The sequence below is a fragment of the Lepidochelys olivacea genome (assembly GCF_965140295.1).
Source record: "Lepidochelys olivacea isolate rLepOli2 genome assembly, chromosome: 6".
Lineage (NCBI taxonomy): Eukaryota > Metazoa > Chordata > Testudines > Cheloniidae > Lepidochelys > Lepidochelys olivacea.
The window spans coordinates 62,059,269-62,077,219 of NC_140416.1; the positions used below are offsets into that span (position 1 = coordinate 62,059,269).

General features: G+C 44.5%; 1 protein-coding gene across 1 annotated transcript in view; it reads right to left on the minus strand.

Annotated features, from left to right (window-relative positions):
* Nucleotides 1–16,652, minus strand: part of LOC311521734 (deubiquitinase DESI2-like) — an 82,838-nt gene extending 66,186 nt beyond the window's left edge. Inside the window, exon 1 of the mRNA XM_084630271.1 lies at nucleotides 15,250–16,652. Coding sequence (XP_084486397.1) covers nucleotides 15,250–15,288 — 39 coding nt within the window. The 5' untranslated portion in view covers nucleotides 15,289–16,652. The remainder of the gene's footprint in view (nucleotides 1–15,249) is intronic.
* Nucleotides 16,653–17,951: the final 1,299 nt, after the last annotated feature.

Below are 17,951 nucleotides of genomic sequence, written 5' to 3' on the forward strand. Positions count from 1 at the left end.
CGTTTCAAATACAAAATTGTCTTTAATGGCTGTTGGAGAAAAATACAAGTGCTTAGAATGTGTGTGAATCAATGGCTCTGAATACTACTAATCTTTATTAGATTGTGTCACCCCACTGATGAAACTCATACTTGGGCCTTAATCTAAAATAAATGAAACCTGGGGGCCAGAAATTCCTGAGTTTTAATCCAGGCTGGCTCCAACTCAGTCTATGCCTTTAGCAAATCAAGGAACGCTCTCTACCTCAGTTTCCCCACCTGTAAAACAGGAAGGAAAATACTTCCCTCTCTCATGGGATGGGCATTTGTAAAATGCTTTAAAGATTAAAAATGCTACCTGAGTACTATCTATTATTACATATAAAATATACCTGCATAAATCCATGTAATTCTCATAAGAATCAGGTGCTACAGCTGCCTGCCATGCAAGGCAGTGGCTCTTCTCCTCCCACTCCCTTTCTTCAGAGATTCTGCAAATGCAAAGCATTGCTAATTTTCCAGTGCATACCACCAGTTCTTACCAGACTGGAGAATAGAAGTGCTCTTAATTAAACCGCACTCTGAGGGCCAGTCCTGCTCCAGCTGAATTTAATGAGAGCAGAATCAGGCCCTTAAAACTCTACTCCAACTCTGTGACATGGGAGCAAGCTCTCTAATTAGCAATTGCTACTCATTCTTTTGACTAGAGCTCACCACCCCACCCACAGTTTTGCCTAGGGGTGGGAAGATTGATATAGCACCACTTGAGCTTGGGATTCTCATTTCCTCTTGGCATTGCTGCTTTGATCTCTTTTACTAGAGCTTCCTTTTATCAATATCAAATTTTCTGGGAGGCAACCCCCACACCTGCTCCTGGCCCTTGTTTTCATTGGCCTTTGGCCGCATATGGCAGATGAAGCATTTAGCTGCAGCCTCTATTTCTTTCATTAGCAGAGAGATTCACTAGGGCATGGGGACTGCTGGCTTTGTGACAGCTGAAGTTTGATTTCGGGGGGAGCTTTTTACTTCACTACACCCAGATGAGATGGGGTAGAGGAAGTGGGAGGAAACAGTTTCAACTCACTGCATATTTCATTTCATTAGCAAAGCCCAAGTAACTATAGATGGCTACCTGCAAATTTTATATATGCATGTGTTACACACACAGAGACATGTTAAAATACTCATTCAAATGGTGACCAATTTCAAAGCCATGTGGTCAGGAAATATCCTGACTATGAAGATAAATCATTGAAGAATACAACATAGAGCACTAGCTAGCCCTGTCCACCACAGGGCTTGAGAACCTCACAGTCTTTAATATATTTATCTTCACGACATCCCTGTGAGATAGGAAAACGCTACTATCCCCATTGTACAGATAATTGCACTTTGAAATGGGAGTAGATCAAAATGGACTAGTAAACTTTCAGTATGCAGCAGCAGCATGGACAGTTAGTGTACTGTCGGTTGGCGCGGGATAGATTTACCCAGCAGCCTGCTGGGAACCAAGATGCTTGTATAGACAAGCCCTTACATAGTAGCATTACAGGGGAGGACATATTGGAGATGTGCAATAGCCGAGGCTACGTGCAGACACCTGCTCTGGAAATAGCAACTAGAGTGCACCCTTTGGGAAGGAAGTACTGTAATGAAAAAAATGCAACTGTCAGTACACAGTGATATGGATAAAGATGTTTTTCACTGCCACTAGGAAGTACCAATCATCTTTATAACCTTAGCATGTGGCAACAGGGAAAAATTGGCCCTGACAATTATGTGGGTGGTGAAAAAAAATCCTGATGAACTAGAAGAGTAAATCCACAGCAGGCAGAGAGATTTGGATTTCCACCCCACTGGACATGGATAATTGCAAGAAAATCCCTTTTGCAAGCAAGAGCTAATTGGTCAATTATGATTTCATCTAGAAACCTTTGCTCAAACTGTATCCTGACTACTTGATGACAGGGACAGCTTCCTTCTCAACCACCCACAGAACACACATGTGGTCTACCAGATGGGAGCTTGAAATGAAAGCTTTCCTTGCCCATTCCTTTCTGGGGGGAATTCCTCCTGCCATTTTCTCCACAGGTGCAGATGAGGGAATTCATTTGCCTAAAATTATATATTTTTGCTTAGGTTACACATAATACTCGAATGACAGCAAGCCCCTTTTTTAATGTTTTTACTACATGTCTCAGCTCTCCAACTATAAGAAATGCCAGAGAGGCCATTCTTACTTTATCTCTGGACTGACCAGAAGCCACACAAGAGACAATGTCCTCAGGAGATTCCCAGGTTCCCTGCACAGTTTTTCAGACCCAAACACTTGGGCGAGGTCAGATAAGTATCCCAGACATGCCCGGTCTCTCTGAATTGAGCCTTCAAACACTTGGAGGTTTGCCCATCCTTATTTTTTAGGCCACACTATTTAACACAACTCTTAACTTTTTCTGTCCCTGTGCTCAAGTGGAGGCCTGCTACCATGGCAAACTCGCTCATAATCCAAAATGTACAGAAGTGCTTGGGCATCCCCCAAAAAGTCCCTGAATTATAGAAACCTTCACACTCTCTCCAAAGGGTTCTCCCTCAGCACCCCTCCAAACATCTTCCAGAGGGTCTCCTTATTGCCACCCCTCCACTGAATATGTTGAGTCTCTCTGGCCCTTCCTTCCCCCTGAAAACAAGCATTTTCTTACAAATTAGCACCACCATTGTATAGAACACACATGCCCTCCCCAATCTGCTAATTCAGATTTGGGCTCCTTGCACTTACATTTCACATCTTCTTTCCTCCCTCCCATCTTGCAAAGAGGAAGCCTCTGAACATATATCTTCAGTAAGGAAGAAGGAAAGAGGGGAGTGAATTGGAAGAGGCAGCAAGGCAGTTCCAGATTAACACATGCCCACGAATCCCAGTGCAAATCAGTACTTCCCTTGAACACTAACGCAATGATGAGATAAACAGGTTAAAAAGGAAGATGAGATCACCATTTGCCAGAGAGAAATGCAACTTGGTAGGCGGCTGGTATTTATACATTCAGCAATCTCTCTTCGTGTCTGGTTATAGGGAGATTTGTGCTGATGCTGGGGCAGGTCCAGCTGCTGCACCTGTTCTCACTGGCTCACGTCTTACAAACACAAGGGAAAGGAAAGATAAATACAAAACAAGGGAGGAGATGAACCAAGAGGAGGATGCACTTCCCTTTTGCATTCACCTCTCCTAAGGACACTGTCTTCCACATAAGCTATTGAGAGAGATGGGCTTGATGATTCCAGTGACTCTCCACTGTTGCTGTGAGGATGAGTGGCTATGCTGGGAGAAAGAGAAAGGTTGTGAGAAAGTTGTTTCCATGAATATATTTGCAAAGTTAAACCATGGCATTGCACCTTTCTAAACCTCTTTCACTCATAGCTTTGGGCCTGATTCTGGTGTCAGTTACACCAGTGTAATTCAGAAGCAACTCCATTAATGTCCAGGGAGCTACTCCAGAAGTGGGGATGGGGTGAGGGGGAGGAGTGGAGACAAACAGGTGTCCAAGTCATTCTTGCTCATATAGCCTCAACACCCTGCTTATCATTAGTTGAACACCACATTATATAATAGAAAGCTATACAAACTGATATTGTCCAAAGCTGAATTATACATCATATGATATATATGCACATACAAATATGTACAATCTTTGTTTAAGTGTATCTGCTCCCAGAGGACGATACCCCCCCTCTCCTACTTACAGTATGCAAGAAATATTGTACTCAGATATCTCTCTTAATGTAACTGTCACTATCTGTATTACCAAAGCATCTGGAATCCCCAAGGTATTGCCTAGGGACCCATTACGCTAGGTCCTGTACAAACCAGAACTAAAAGATGGTTCCTGCCCCAAACAGTTTACAGTCTAATTTCTTTCAACCAGTGGCTAAGGCTACTGAATTGTCAGAAGAATGCAAAGAGAGGGAGAAGCTCATGTCATAACATTTTCTACCAACCCCCACTCTTCACAAGAAGGATGTGCCTCACAGATGCAGAGATAGGAGTTTGTCCTTAACGTATTATCCTGTATATAGTCTATTCTCTCTGTAGAGATGGATAAATTGATTTTACACGTCAGTGGCTGCATACACTATTGTTTCTCTTTTACTGGAAGAGAGGCTGAGCAGGGCTGCGAGGTATTAATAGGTAGTACGATCAGAGAAATTTCACAAAGTACCAAATGCAAAATTGGTAGCACGAGAAAAAGTGTCTCGAAAGATGAAATACAGTAATCAGGGGAGCTTATTTGTATGATAAATTGTTTATCTCTAGCAAACATTCATCTAACTGAGGCAGAAACATAGTGTGGGAATAGAGACCAGGCACAGATCTATCCATCTCACTAGGTACTTACATGGCTCCCACTGCTGCTTTGTCAGAGCACCTCCCAAGTATATAAAAATAGAAATAATCTCTCTTTCTTCCCTCCCACTCTGTAGGTTAAATAGTTTAATTAGTTTATAGATTGTGTTGGTCTCTCACACACAAATAAGCAAGTAAACGCAAACAGAGAGTGGGTGGGTGTGAACTCCGTGAGGGAAAGCTTAGTGGAAGAAATTAGTTTTGCTGTTATTTCTATGGCCATTCTTATCTCTTCTAGGGGCGAGTTCCATAGTCTAGGTCCAGCCCTGATATTATTACATGAAAGTTGTCTCTCCCACGCTCAGGAGCTTCCCCTATTGGTTGACAATTTCATAGTGCCAGTGGAGACCATGATTATGGAAAGAGATTGGTGATCCCTCAAAGAGCAAGGGCCAATCCCACAGAGGGACATCAGGGCAGAGACCATTCAATAGGGAACCAGCATCAAGAGCGGAGCACTGGGCCGATGTGTGCCTGGTAACTTGTTCCTAAGCAAATGGGCTACTATGTTTTGTATCAACAAAAGTGGGAGCTTTTTCAGGGTGTGCAGCACCATCCCTAGATCTGAGTTGCAGTAATCATGTCTGGGGGTCACATATTCATGGATCACTGTGGGTAGGTCTGCCCTGGCCCATAAGATGAGGCGCCGTTGCCTGGCCAGACACAGTTGAAGTGGGCATTCGTTTCCTGACATGGCCATTTGGGAATTCAGATGCACTAAGGAGGCCAAAAAGACTCCAAACTGTGGACTGACTTCCTCTGAGGGTAGATGCCTTCAATAATGGGGAATGCTTTAGAGGAGACATGGTTTTCCAAGATCTTTTCTCTTCCTCCTGCCATCACTGAAATCTCCCTGGGGTTCAGTTTAGCCATTTAGTCTGCACGCAGGTGCTGGTTTTGGCCAGGTATTGACAGAACTGGCAGATGGGGCAATTTACATACCATAGTATGAATATAAGGCCAGCCCCTTTACACTAAGATAAACAGGAGCTAAGATATATCTACAGTATGGAACATATAGTTTGTATATATAAAATCATGTTACACTGTGAAACACAATGATGAGAGAGGAAGAGAAATAGTCACAGTGAAACTTATACAAGGTACCATTAAGCAACCTCCGGTCTTCAGAAGTCACACCAAAGTATCCCCCAACATAATGAGTATGTTCTGCTGTATCTTTATTAGATGAACCCGTCCATGAAGAAACTGATTGGTCACTCCTAGGGGAGTCATTTCAGACATATTTCTAAGTATTTACACTTAGAGAATATACAGTGGGTTGGTTTGGAAGCTTTATTGGCATGAGTTTGAAATAGCTGCATTACTCAGGATAAACAGCTAATCCAGCAGGGAGTTGCATAGTTCAGCCCAAATGATGATCAAATATTTATTTCACACACATACACTTAAAAAAAAAAAGTCTCTACATCTGCCCTACGGAAATTGCACACACATCATTTGTTTGTGCACAACCTATTTTTGCACGTGTGGTACATGCTTGTGCAGTTTTGGGAGAGCCAGTACATGGGCTGCATATCTGAAAGAGTCCTCCCCATATGATTTTAAATATCAAATTATTTTCAGCAGAAATGACATTTCCATAGCACACAATGCTGCTGATTTGTTGCCAGGCAGTGTTGCTAAGCGTGATCTCTCTTTCAATGACGGACGGGCCACTGAATGGCATTGCAGTGTCACCCACACTAGAACACTCATTCAAGACAGAGTTCTTGAAGTAAAGGAGGAAAAAACCCACTCATATACAATAAATTACAGCAAACTAGGTCACAATCACAAAGATGCTCCCACAGTTTTTAAGTTTTCCCAACCATCATGACATACTGTGCGTATTACTCACTCTATTGCAATTTCACATGATTAAGCGCCCATAAGGCAGCTCGTCAGCATCCAACAGTCATATGGCAACTTATGCAACCAAGTAGAAAGGATGACTTAGGGTTGGCGTTGGCCTCATTAATCTTAAACTGAGCAAGTATATATATATATACAAACACACACACACACGGCCAGTTCCTTGGCTGGGGTAAATTGGAGTTGCTCCATTTTGCATCCCAAGTGGCCACCAGAAGGAAAACTGCCAGCTGTCTTGGCTAACGGATATCCATCAAAATTAAAATGAACAGCATAGCGGATGACATTACAGCCAAGAACACTGAGCATTAAAACCAAAACTAAACTCAGCAAGCATGCCAGAGGGCAGGGTGGGGTAGGCCAGAGAGTTTCTCAGAGCTGGGATTGGAACGCAGAAGTGCCTAGCTCCCAGGCCTGTTCTCATATCACTAGAACATGTAGGAACTATCTCACAAGGCATGAACTGTCCAAGATCACTCAGGGTCAGGGTCAGAAGACAGAACTTCTTGGCTTCCTGTCCCATCTCTCTCTCTCTCAGGAAGCCATCAAATAGTGTGTGGTGGGGGAGATAATTACAGGGAAAGGGAAAGGGAGGGTCTTAAGTGCTTGCCCCATCCAAGAAGTACCAGAAGTTCCTAAAAACAGACCAGATTCAAACTCTCTGGCCTTGGGCAAATAACTGACTCTGGTAGTATATAACTAGAGTTATTTTCTCTCTCACAAATCCCGGGGAAATTCTTTCTATTGACCTATTGAGATGCAGGTCATGCTATATTCTAAGAAGAGTTCCTGGCCAATTGTTCACACACTCAAAATCCTACAGTGATGATTAGTACTGGTAATGAAAACTTTTTTTTCTTAAAACATCAAGATCTTATAAAAACTGCTTGCAGAAGGTGTTGAGGAGAGTAGAAAAGGAAATCTTATATCCCAGGCTAAAAAACAGTGGCAGATCTGGGATTGAAGGCCAGGAAGCCATGTTACACACAGTTCACAGCATGCTGTCTTTACTTGGCAGATCTGCCCCAGCCTGTTCCCAATGACAGATCTTTCATGGCTGTCTGATAAGTGCCCTGTATTTTGGACTGAGGGAGTGGGCCACTTACCAGACAGGCTGCAATACTTTTGTCATTCTGAGCACCCTAAGCCTGCTTTTCTCCAGAATGAAATGTGGGGGGGAGGGGGGCTCTAGGAGAACATTTTAACACAGCAGCACTTTGCCCTTCCCTAGTACTGCTTTCCCTTGTTCAATCTATATGGCAACGAACCTGCCACCAACCCAGTAATGGAAGTTCATCTATGCAGACGACATCTGCTGCGGGCTACAGGGTCCAACTTCCTCTGGGCTGGAGAAGACCCTGAATGATGACGCTGCAAAGCTGGCCGACTACTGCAAGACATGACGCCTTCAGCCTAGCACCAGCAAGACAGTCTCTAGCACATTCCTCCTACACCATGCCAATTCTAAGAGAGAACTAAGCATTCTAATGAATGGCCAGAGGCTAAAGCATGAAGCCTACCCAGTTTACTTAGGCATGACCCCCAAACGAACACCGACATACAAAAGCCACCTGAGCAAGATAGCAGCAAAGATCAAGACATGCCACAACCTTCTCAGCAAACTGGAAGGTTTTTCATTGGGAGCAAATGCTCCAACCCTAAGGGCCTCGGCCCTTGCCATCTTATACTCAATAGCAGAGTACTGTGCACCAGGATGGAGTCAGTTGGTACACACCAAAACTTGTTGATATGTAACTCAACAATGCATATCACAGAAACTCTCCAACTGACTCATCTTTCAGAACTTCCAGTTCTGAGCCACATTGCTCCCCCTTATATCAGGAAGGAAATTGCAACAGACAAGCTGCTTGAGAAGATACGTGCTAATCCAAACTTGCCCTTGTTCAAAGACCTTTTAAACCCACCAGCTACACATCTTTTATCACAACACCCATTGTGGTTGAGGTTGCCATGCCAGGACGTGATAGCAGAGTCCCTGTGGCAGGAAGACTGGTGCTTCTCACCAACCACCAATCAGTTCCTCGTCACAGACCCTACTGCTCACCCACTCAGCTTCGACCTGCCATGTCATCAGTGGGCCCTTCTTAACCCATTCTAAACTTGGCGAGGCCTCCGTACAGCCAACTAGCACTGTTGGGGTCTTTGAGACAATCCAAGCTATGGTACAGATCTAACAATGATACACGTTGTCAAGGAACCAAATTCAGCGGTGGGCTCCAAGAGTTCCATTTGGCCATTATGAATGCTATTGCTTGGCTCGGTGAATACACAAAATGCTAAATAAATAAATACTGCTTTCCCAGCAGTGAACCCTAGATTACCAGCTATCAGTTAAACAGTTTTCTACTCTTAGAAAAAAAGCCCATATTGTGCACAGCCATAGAGTTTGCTGTGGCATAAGGAATGCCATCGATTCACAGGCTTGCTATGTGAACCCACAAAAGGAAGTGTCTGCCTTCACCCTGCTAATAAATCTATCAGCTTCATGAAGACGTGATTTACACAGGATATGGTTAATCAGTTTTTTCCAGCAATATAGGCTAGCTCAGTAATGAAATGATACAAAAAACACAGGAACTTTACTTTTCTCTTTCCCCTTCCTGGACAGACAAATAAATCCATTTTGGTGGCTGATTCTCCCTCTCACCTCCCCAAACCATCTCTCAAGATTCAGACAATTGCATCATCCTGTTCTTGATGAGCACAAGAAGGTCAAAAAAATCCAGCCTTGATCAAACAAGAGAAAACTGGATGATAGAGGAGTAGCTAACAGAGGCTAGGACACCAAATTAAATTCAGCCCAGGTCACTAGTGACCCAATGTAATTATCAGATAATACCCAGATATACCATACATCACCATATTAAGAGATAGATCCGATGATTTTCAGGGCCCATCGGCAATGAGTTGGTGGCTTCAGTTCAGTTGCTAGTGGGCAGGTGACCATTCTGCAGAATACTACCAGTTGCTGAATAGCACAGAAGCTAAGGATTGAATGGAGTATGAGCAAGTCCGTCTTGCTTTCATGGATTTGTCTCATATGTTCAAAGAATCTCTACCTTCCCAGATGCTGATATAAATGAAAGTAACTATAAGAGGGAGATCCAAACCATAAACCCAGGCCTGAATTTTGCATCTGGAGCTCAACTTTGTGGGCCAGATGCTCAGGTTGTGTGTGTTTCATACAAGTTCTACATTACACATGGGCCAAAATCAAACCCCTGGATCTGAATCCCCACCTGAACCCCTCCCTCTCTAACATGCCAAATCCAAACACTCCAAACTTTGGGGAAGTTCAGAGTTGAGTTCTCTTCTTCCCATCAAAGAGATATGGGATCAGATCCTTAGCTGGGGTAAATTGATGTAACCCCATTGCTCTATGGAGCTATGCTGACTTACACAATCTATGGCCCAGGGGTTAGGGTGCTCTCCTAGGGTGTGGAATACTTGGGATCAAGTCCCTGTTCCACATCAGACAGAGTGAGGATTGGAACCTGGCTCGCCCACATTCTGGGTGAGTGCTCTAACCATTGTTTAGTGCAAGTTCTGGTGATATAGGTAGAGGTAACACCTAGTTTGAGTATTCTGCCAGGGATTAGGTGCTGGGCATCAGGACTGAGATGGCTTTGCACATGCCCACTGGCAGAAATTTAAGCACCTCTTGGGTTGGGTGGTGGGAGCAGGGTGGTATGAGGATCTAACTTTTGGATTTAGGCCTAACGTGGTAGTTAGGTGCCTAAATCCTTTTGTGGATCTAGCTTGCGTGTGTCCAAACAAGCTGAACGGTTGCAAGAAATTAAATAGGTGGTGTACAAGCTTATGGCAGTCAGCTAGAAGATATGTGTATAACTGGATATACCATGGACAGGTAGTTAACTTGTCACCCTGTTGACAAAACAGATTGTTACATTGATAGTTGGCACATTTCCTGGCAGTTGCTAAGACAACAAAAATCCATTTATTTTGCATAAAGGGACACATTTTGCTGTTGGACTCATTAACACAGACCATGTCACTTACTCTTTTAGCCTTCTAATTGGTTTATTATTGTAAGGTTTAGATCAGATACCCAACATGCTTTTGATTCCTTCTACTTGAACTAAGGGATGCAGTTACATTGCTTTCTCTTTACTTTCCTTGATTGATTTCCTCCCTCAAATATACGAGAGAAGAGGGATGTCTAGTTCCATTCTATCATTTTATCCAATGCAAATCCATGAAGAATATCTGGCTGTAATTGAATGGTGGAAAGACTAAAATGGTAAGAGTAGTGTGGAAAGAACTTATCCTCCACTGGAGGCATCTGCCTTCAGATTGTTTAGACAGTCTACACCCTCAGTCTCCACCTGCACCCTTCAGGGCTTCTGAAGACACAAATAGCCATAGCTGTGAAAAAATGCCTTTTTCCACCTGCAGCTGGCCAGGAGACTGCACCCGATGCTGTCAAATTCAGATTTAGCCAGAGTAGTTGATGCATTTGTGACCTCTAGAATTGATTGCTGCATTTTTTTGTACCTACATATGAAACCAACAACCTTAAAAATGCAGCAACTGGTATAGAACAGCAGCTCGTTACTCAGTAAGGCAGGACATGGAGACGACATCACCCCAGAGTTAATCTCTTAACTATCTTTCCTTTGAATACCACATCACTCATAGTTTTGGCTCTCATCTTCAAGTCTAACCTGACAAACTGCCTCACCCTGCATAATCATGACTTCCCACAACAGCTGCGTTTCATGGGAACAATGGAACACAAGAGTGAGATTCATATGTACAGAAGACAGAGCTTTCTTGGCAACTGACCTGTGACGCTGGAACTCACTCCTGGAAAAGATGAGGATGACCACAAACCTCAGCATCTTCAGAGCAATATGCAATCCCTTCTTCAGTGATGGCTTCCCACAAGAATACCACAAATATTATATACACATATTATATATATATATATATATATATATATATATACACACACACACACACCTAGGCCTGGCTGACTGAAGTGGAGAGAAAAAACGTGTGTGTTCGCTTTGCAATTTCATGAGCCACTCAAATAAAGTGATGGGTGCCATATAAGAACATCGATAAAAGACACTGTCATTCTATAATCAGCTAAGCAAATAAGAGACCTATGCATAGATTTTCAGTGTCAGCCCCTTGTTATCAATTGACTATCAGCCACTTGGATTACAATTGATTAAAGGATATCTGGAAAATGCAAAGAAGCCAATTGGTCCCCAAAGTGAAATAATTACATTCTGGCTACCATTTTGAAGGTTCTCATTATGGGGAAAATGTAAGATCAAGTTTGCCTAGAACACACTGGATTCTCATTTACTCCCATGAGAATCAGGAGTAACTCCAGTGAAATTGGTGGAATGGCACTAGTGTAACGGAGAGGAAACTCAGGCCCGCTCTCAGGAAATACAGAGATCAAGTGTTACAGCTCTACATTTACTGCAGCCACCAGGCCTGATTACACCAGGTGCAGTGCAATGGTGAATCATTGACACCAGGGCACAGTGGGTACCAAATGCCATCAGGCGAGATTGGTAGCATTTTTCTGCTAGACACACGGTGCAAGGCAGTGGAGAATCATGACAATTTTAAAGATAAAGCAAGAGAGCAATGATATACATGAACAGCTGTTAACTTAAAAGCAGACATGTGCCCTGTAACTGACTGAAAACATCATGAGATTGTCTGATGACCTTAGTCTGTGCAAAACTGACTATTCTTTAGAGAAATGCTTTGGCATGTCAATGTAGTTAACCTGTTAGAGTTAAACACTTTAAAATATTTGCAATCTTACATCTTTGATTTAGTATCTTGATCTTTATTAAAAGTTAGTTATGTTGATTTAGGTGATCATCCCAAAATAAACCACAAATAATTAAAGGAAATTCCCAGACAGTCAATAGACCCAGAGATGGACTGGTTGAACCAAGTTATTTTATAATCTCACTAATGTTTGGGCTGCACTACACAGTTTATTTTTTTTTCTCCCCATCTGAATCTGAAAGGTGCCCTGATTTACCCTTTTAAAGGAGCAGTACTATCTAGGCAGCAGCCAACCCCTTCAGAACTTGCACAAACCAACTCATTTCATGTATCCATCAACTACACTCTCAAACAGATTCAAACTGGGCATGTGGAGGTTAAAAGGTTCTGAACCCCATGACCAGGCGCTGAGCCATGCAATCACTTTAGATTCATGTTTTTAAATCACTACGTCAACAGCCCACCTATTCTATTTTTAAAGTTTTCTGTCTCAATAGGTACATTCTCCATCCTCCTATTTTTTGTGCTCTTTAGGCAGAGACAAAATATAATACAATCCCCATCCATATTGTAGGTGGATAGAATTGCTTTTATTGATAGTAAGTTGAGTACTTGGAAACACTGAACAATGTTTGCTCAATTATTTTGTGCTGGAAAAAAATAAGGCTTCTAAACGTAGCTACACACTGCAGCTATTTGGCAAAGCACCTCATTAAATACCAGCATTACTTTCAAAAGACACCCTATATATATACAATGGGTAAGAGATAAATGGCCATAATCGTTCAATACTCAAGACTGCACAAAGTGGATATTTCATATCTGCACAGGGGGTTCTTAATTGAACTTTTGCCCCAAAGCTAAGCTTTCCTGTAGCTAAAGTGCTCCCTGATGCCATACCGGGGTCATGTTCTTTGTCAGGAAAGCAGAGCTTTAAATTATAGTTAATTGTTATCCACAGCTGCCTTTCCCCTCCCTTTTATTAATGCCAATTTTAAAACAGTTATTTGTGTGTGCAATTGTTTCCCTGCTGCACCATAACTTACCACCACAATGGAATGAACTGCATGGCCATATCCCATGCTGTATGGCATTAAAATCATAGCACCAGTCAAAAGAATGTAGCCCCAGCAGTTATAATATAGAAACGGAATTGTATGCAACTCAGTAATAAGGCAAACAGTTGGAATATGAAATCAGAATGGTTTGTATGTAAAGTCATTAAATTAGGGGTAACCCAGGGGATTAACAATGAGGTATGGAGACTTTCACAGTTTGGTGGAGATCAGAACTTGTTCAGTCTGAATTAAATTTGTGGCCTCAACCCAATTCCCTGTGGACAGGCATATATACATCACAATGCAAAACTGGTGGAGGAAAAAAAAGCCCTTAATAGGCATCATCTTTGGTGACAATCACAGGAGAACAATCAAGGACTGAATGGGCCATGGAAACTGGGTTCCCCTCACTTTTGGAGGCGATCCTTTCAGCTCAGGTTTGAGGCATACTGAGAATGGGGCACCAAAGGAAACCTTACACTGCTGCCCATGCTGTAGCATTGGGAAGGAGAATCAGCAGAATTCACCCTGCAGGGATGTCAAGCTGACACCCTTCTCAGGGAATTCACTTACTAAAAAAAAATGAAGGAACCAAAAAATGGAGGTGGTGTTGGTCTGAATCTTTCTGGAATGAACCATCCTCTGACACATCACCTTTCCAAGGCATTAGATAGAATGATGCCTACTACAGTCTCACAAATAAGGCACTGTTTTGGGCTGCCAACCAATTAAACATGGATTACAGCAGAGTGCATTCCAAAATAAATGAATTTATGTCAGCGTGGTTCATAAAACAGAGAGAGCCTTCAGGTGAGGCTCAGTATTGTATATGCCAAGGTAGTCTAGCTGGATTCCTCTGTGTCCTTAGATCTAGGCGTTACAGTTTAAATAGCACTTTTCTCCCCCAACAGGAGTACTTTAAGGCTTCCCAGCTGACAGAGAATCACTTAATCTTTGCTGTAAATGCCAACACTTAAAGTGTTCCATTATTACTATTTTTGGCATTCATTATGAATCTCCTCATCATAATTCATTTGGCATATGAGTGTTATATGTTCCATGGACTCTGTTAAAAGTTAGTGTTAATTACCACTGTATGGAGTTAAAATGAAGGGTCATGCCATAAATTCTTAAAATATGGGATTGGATAGTTAATATCAAGTCAGATGTTGGGCCTAATAAAGTGGTATTTTCCACAGAAAGTTGATTAAAAATTGTGGGACTGATGGAATTTCACATTCTTGGCTTATAAAGGACAAATCAAGTGAAATGCTTCCCCATCAAAATGTCCCCACTCTGCATGCTACTCAATGCCAATCATTTAAGAGGGAGCTGGGTACAACTCTCATGAGTGTATGGGGGAACCATAAATAAAATGGTTTCTTCAAAGCCCTCTTATGGTTTTGAGTTGTAGCACAGGTTGTATTTGAGATTTCTGCTTTGTTTATTGATTTTACACAAATAATTCCCTCCCCCTGCCACAAAGGGATGGTAAGGAGAGCTGTTAAATATGCTGTGAACTTTAAGAGAACATTCCCAGGCATGATCATGGAGTGCAGAATACTTCACTTCCTATGCCCCCTTGCCGAAGCTTTATCAGTTAAAATTGCTTATTACTCAAGCAATTACTATTCACCTTAAAAAAAAATTACTCAGGTCATTTCTTCAAGCCTTTTCCTAATGACAGCCTCTGTTCAACCGTTCTAAACATGTGACATTCGGATTTGGGTTGTTAGTTTTAACAACATTAAAGGAATATTTTGTAAACTGTTTTTCCTCCCCCCAGGGCTCTCTCTCCAGCCTGATGCTTGATAGCCTTGAAAGTCAAGGGCATCTAGTTCTAGGAATAGGAGAGGCGATCGCCTCTCTCTCTCTAGCTGGGGCTTCGTAAATTGAAAAGTCAATTTCCCTAATCTGCAGAAAATCCAGCACAGTTTTACTGTTAATCTGCTGTGATGTGCTGCAAAAAAAGCCAGAGCCAGCACCACCCCCGTCATCCAGAACAAGACAAGCTTGGAAAATTCAGCCTCTCCAGGTCTAGATGCCCCGTTCCTCATCTTAGTCTTTCTGCAACCAATCGCACGCTGTCATCCCTCCCTCACCCCCACCCCCAAACTTAAGATTGTTTCATACTCACCATGTCATAAACATTCAGAATCACCGGTTCATTTGCCATTGTTGATTGCGGCGGACACTGGATTTTAACCCCCAAATCCCTGCCAGATGTGGCGCTGCCCCCCGGGTACGCTTTTACCCTCAGCTACATAGGAGGGGAAATTTCTTTCTATGGTCGCCGAAGAGAGAAGCTTGGCTGGGGGGTGGGGAGGGGGGAAGAGACACGCTTTTCCCGGATGCCAAAGTTTTTTTCACCCCCCAACAGCAGCGTCAATCCTGGGTTTCTTTCTAACGCTGCAGCTCATCGGGGTTGCTGCATTGGTACAATACACTGCCCAGGCACCCTCCAGCCTTGGCACTGCCAATCCAAACGACAGACAGGGCAGGCTCTTTGCACAGATATCAGCCCCCCTTTCTCCAGAAAATTTGCGGGGAGAGGGGGGTTGAACTAGCGAAAGAGACGAAGACTCCCGGCCGAAGAAGGCATTGACATGCAGCACCCGAATGCGGAGCCGCGCGGCCGGCGGAGGAAGGTCAGCTCCCCATCGCTGTGCTGGCGCGGGTGGAACCAGGTCCAGGTCGCTGCCCTCACCCTCCCGGGGTCCCCGCTCCCAAAGGCGGGGAGCGAAACCCGGGACGGGCGTGGCTTGACGCACCGGCGGGGCCGGGGAGCGGAGCCCGCCGCGGTGCTGCTGTCCCCGCGTCTCGAGGGCAGCTGTCCGGGTGCTGAAGTTTCTCTCTGGGTCTCTTCTGGGGCCGCGGGCGGGGAAGCCTTGCGGAGCCGAAAGGGCATCGGAAGCCGCGGCAGGGAGCTGCGGCGGGATTCCGGCTCCCGCCCGGCTCTCGGGTGAGGAGAGGGACGCGCCGCAGGCCAGGCCAGCCACTGGGCTGCTCAGCGAGCCCTGGAGTTACTCTGCCACCGCATCCGTAGGAGTTTGTCTCCGGCCCGGCGTGCAGGGAGCTGCGCGAGTGCTGAAGGGCGGGCTGGAGCGCGCCCAGCGCGGGAAACCCTTGCTCTTCCCGCCACTCAGAGTGTGGGGCGAGCTGCAACCCCTACTTCAGGAGCCGCTTGTCCCGCAGGGGCCAGTCTCCGGGGACCGAGAGCTGATGGAGCCCGCGCCGCTCCCTGCGCGGCCGATGCATCCCCGCCCGGGGATGGGGTGGGGTGGATACGAATTGGGGAGCGGGCTGAGCGAGCTCGGGAGTTGCCTCAGCCCTGGCCCTAGTTAGGCGGGCCCCGGGCACTACCAGCTCCGCGATTTCTTGCGACCGACTCGCAAACAGCGTTCAAATCCGAGCAAACGAGAACATCCACTGCGGTCAATCCCCTCCGGCTCCGGCTTTAAGGGAATCGCGGGGGCTGGGCTTGGGGGAAGGGCGGCAGGGGGCTTCGTAGAGGCATCAGTTTTCCCGGGGGAGCAGCGAGCTGACCTTAATGCTGAGGCAGCGCAGACCTTGCCTGTAGTAGCCAAAAAAGGGAGCTGGGATGACCTCATCGGAGTTGGAGGCGTCGCTCAGGCTCTCTGCCAGCTTGCAGCCAACCAGATCTGAATGAAAAGTGCAGGGAGCCCGTTACATCAGCAAAGCCCAGCATTCCCCGGCCCTCCACAGGCAACAGCTGAATGCTTTCCTCCGCCGCATGGGAAACACTCAATAAACGAGAAGGTCTCTTGGGGTGACAATATCCCCAGTGCTGATGGCCTGGGAGTCAAAGTACTGCACCTGCCTGCCTAGATGGTTCATTATGCCATTAATTAGTAACCCGGTGTGTGTTAGGGAAAGGGGGGGGGGTGAAAAAAATAATTTGCTTTTAAAATCTTTTAACCACCCTTCATTATTCTCTTTCGAGGTGAAACTTTCACAAATTCTGTGTTAAACGGGGTTCAGTAGAGGTGCCTAATGTTTAACACCTTTTCCAGACTGTATTTTAAAGGGGAAGTGTTGTATTTTCAGTGTGTGTTTAAGGACTGCTGAGCTTATCAATTTCACACAAGTACCCCAGTGCTTGCAAGGAAATCAACAACGTTCCAGCTTGTCAAGGGAGGACAGAACACGTCCGACAGTTTGAAGTACTGGCCTGTTCTAGCAACACCAGCAGCCTTGCTTTTAAAGTCCCCACCGTTTTCCCTCTGGGTAGGATAATTTACATCAAGGGGGTATTGTTGGTGCTGTTTTCTGCTCCTGTTATTGCTGCAGTAAGGACTTTTTAAAATATAATCAGCTTTACTATAGCACAAGAACTCAAGAGTGCAGCCTAAAGGCAGATTCCTAAAATGTACCTGTTGCCACCCTCTGGCTGAGACTAGAGGTGAGGCCAGAGTTGATGAGTTGTAAACTCTCAGCCAACAAGCAATTTCTAGTCATCCCTCTAGAAAGATACAAGTACAAGCAAATAGAGTTGTGAGCCTTTAGGGACAAATCCTGGTCCTGCCTCTACACTTCAAAGAGTCTCCTAGCAGAAGAACCCATGCACCTCTGCTGTGCAAGAAAGGGCAGGCTAGATGGAGGACGGATACCCTTTAATCCATAAAAGCTTCCTGTGTATCAGAGCACAGGAAGGCCTAGAGTCAGACGACCTGCTGCTCTGCAGAAGTCTTCACTCCATTCAGAAAGGGCAAATCAGAGTCCAGATTTATTTCAATGGGAGTCTAGGCACTTTTGAAAATCCCAATAGGCATTTATCTGCATCCTTTGGCACTCAAACACCCCACAGGCCTACTGCAT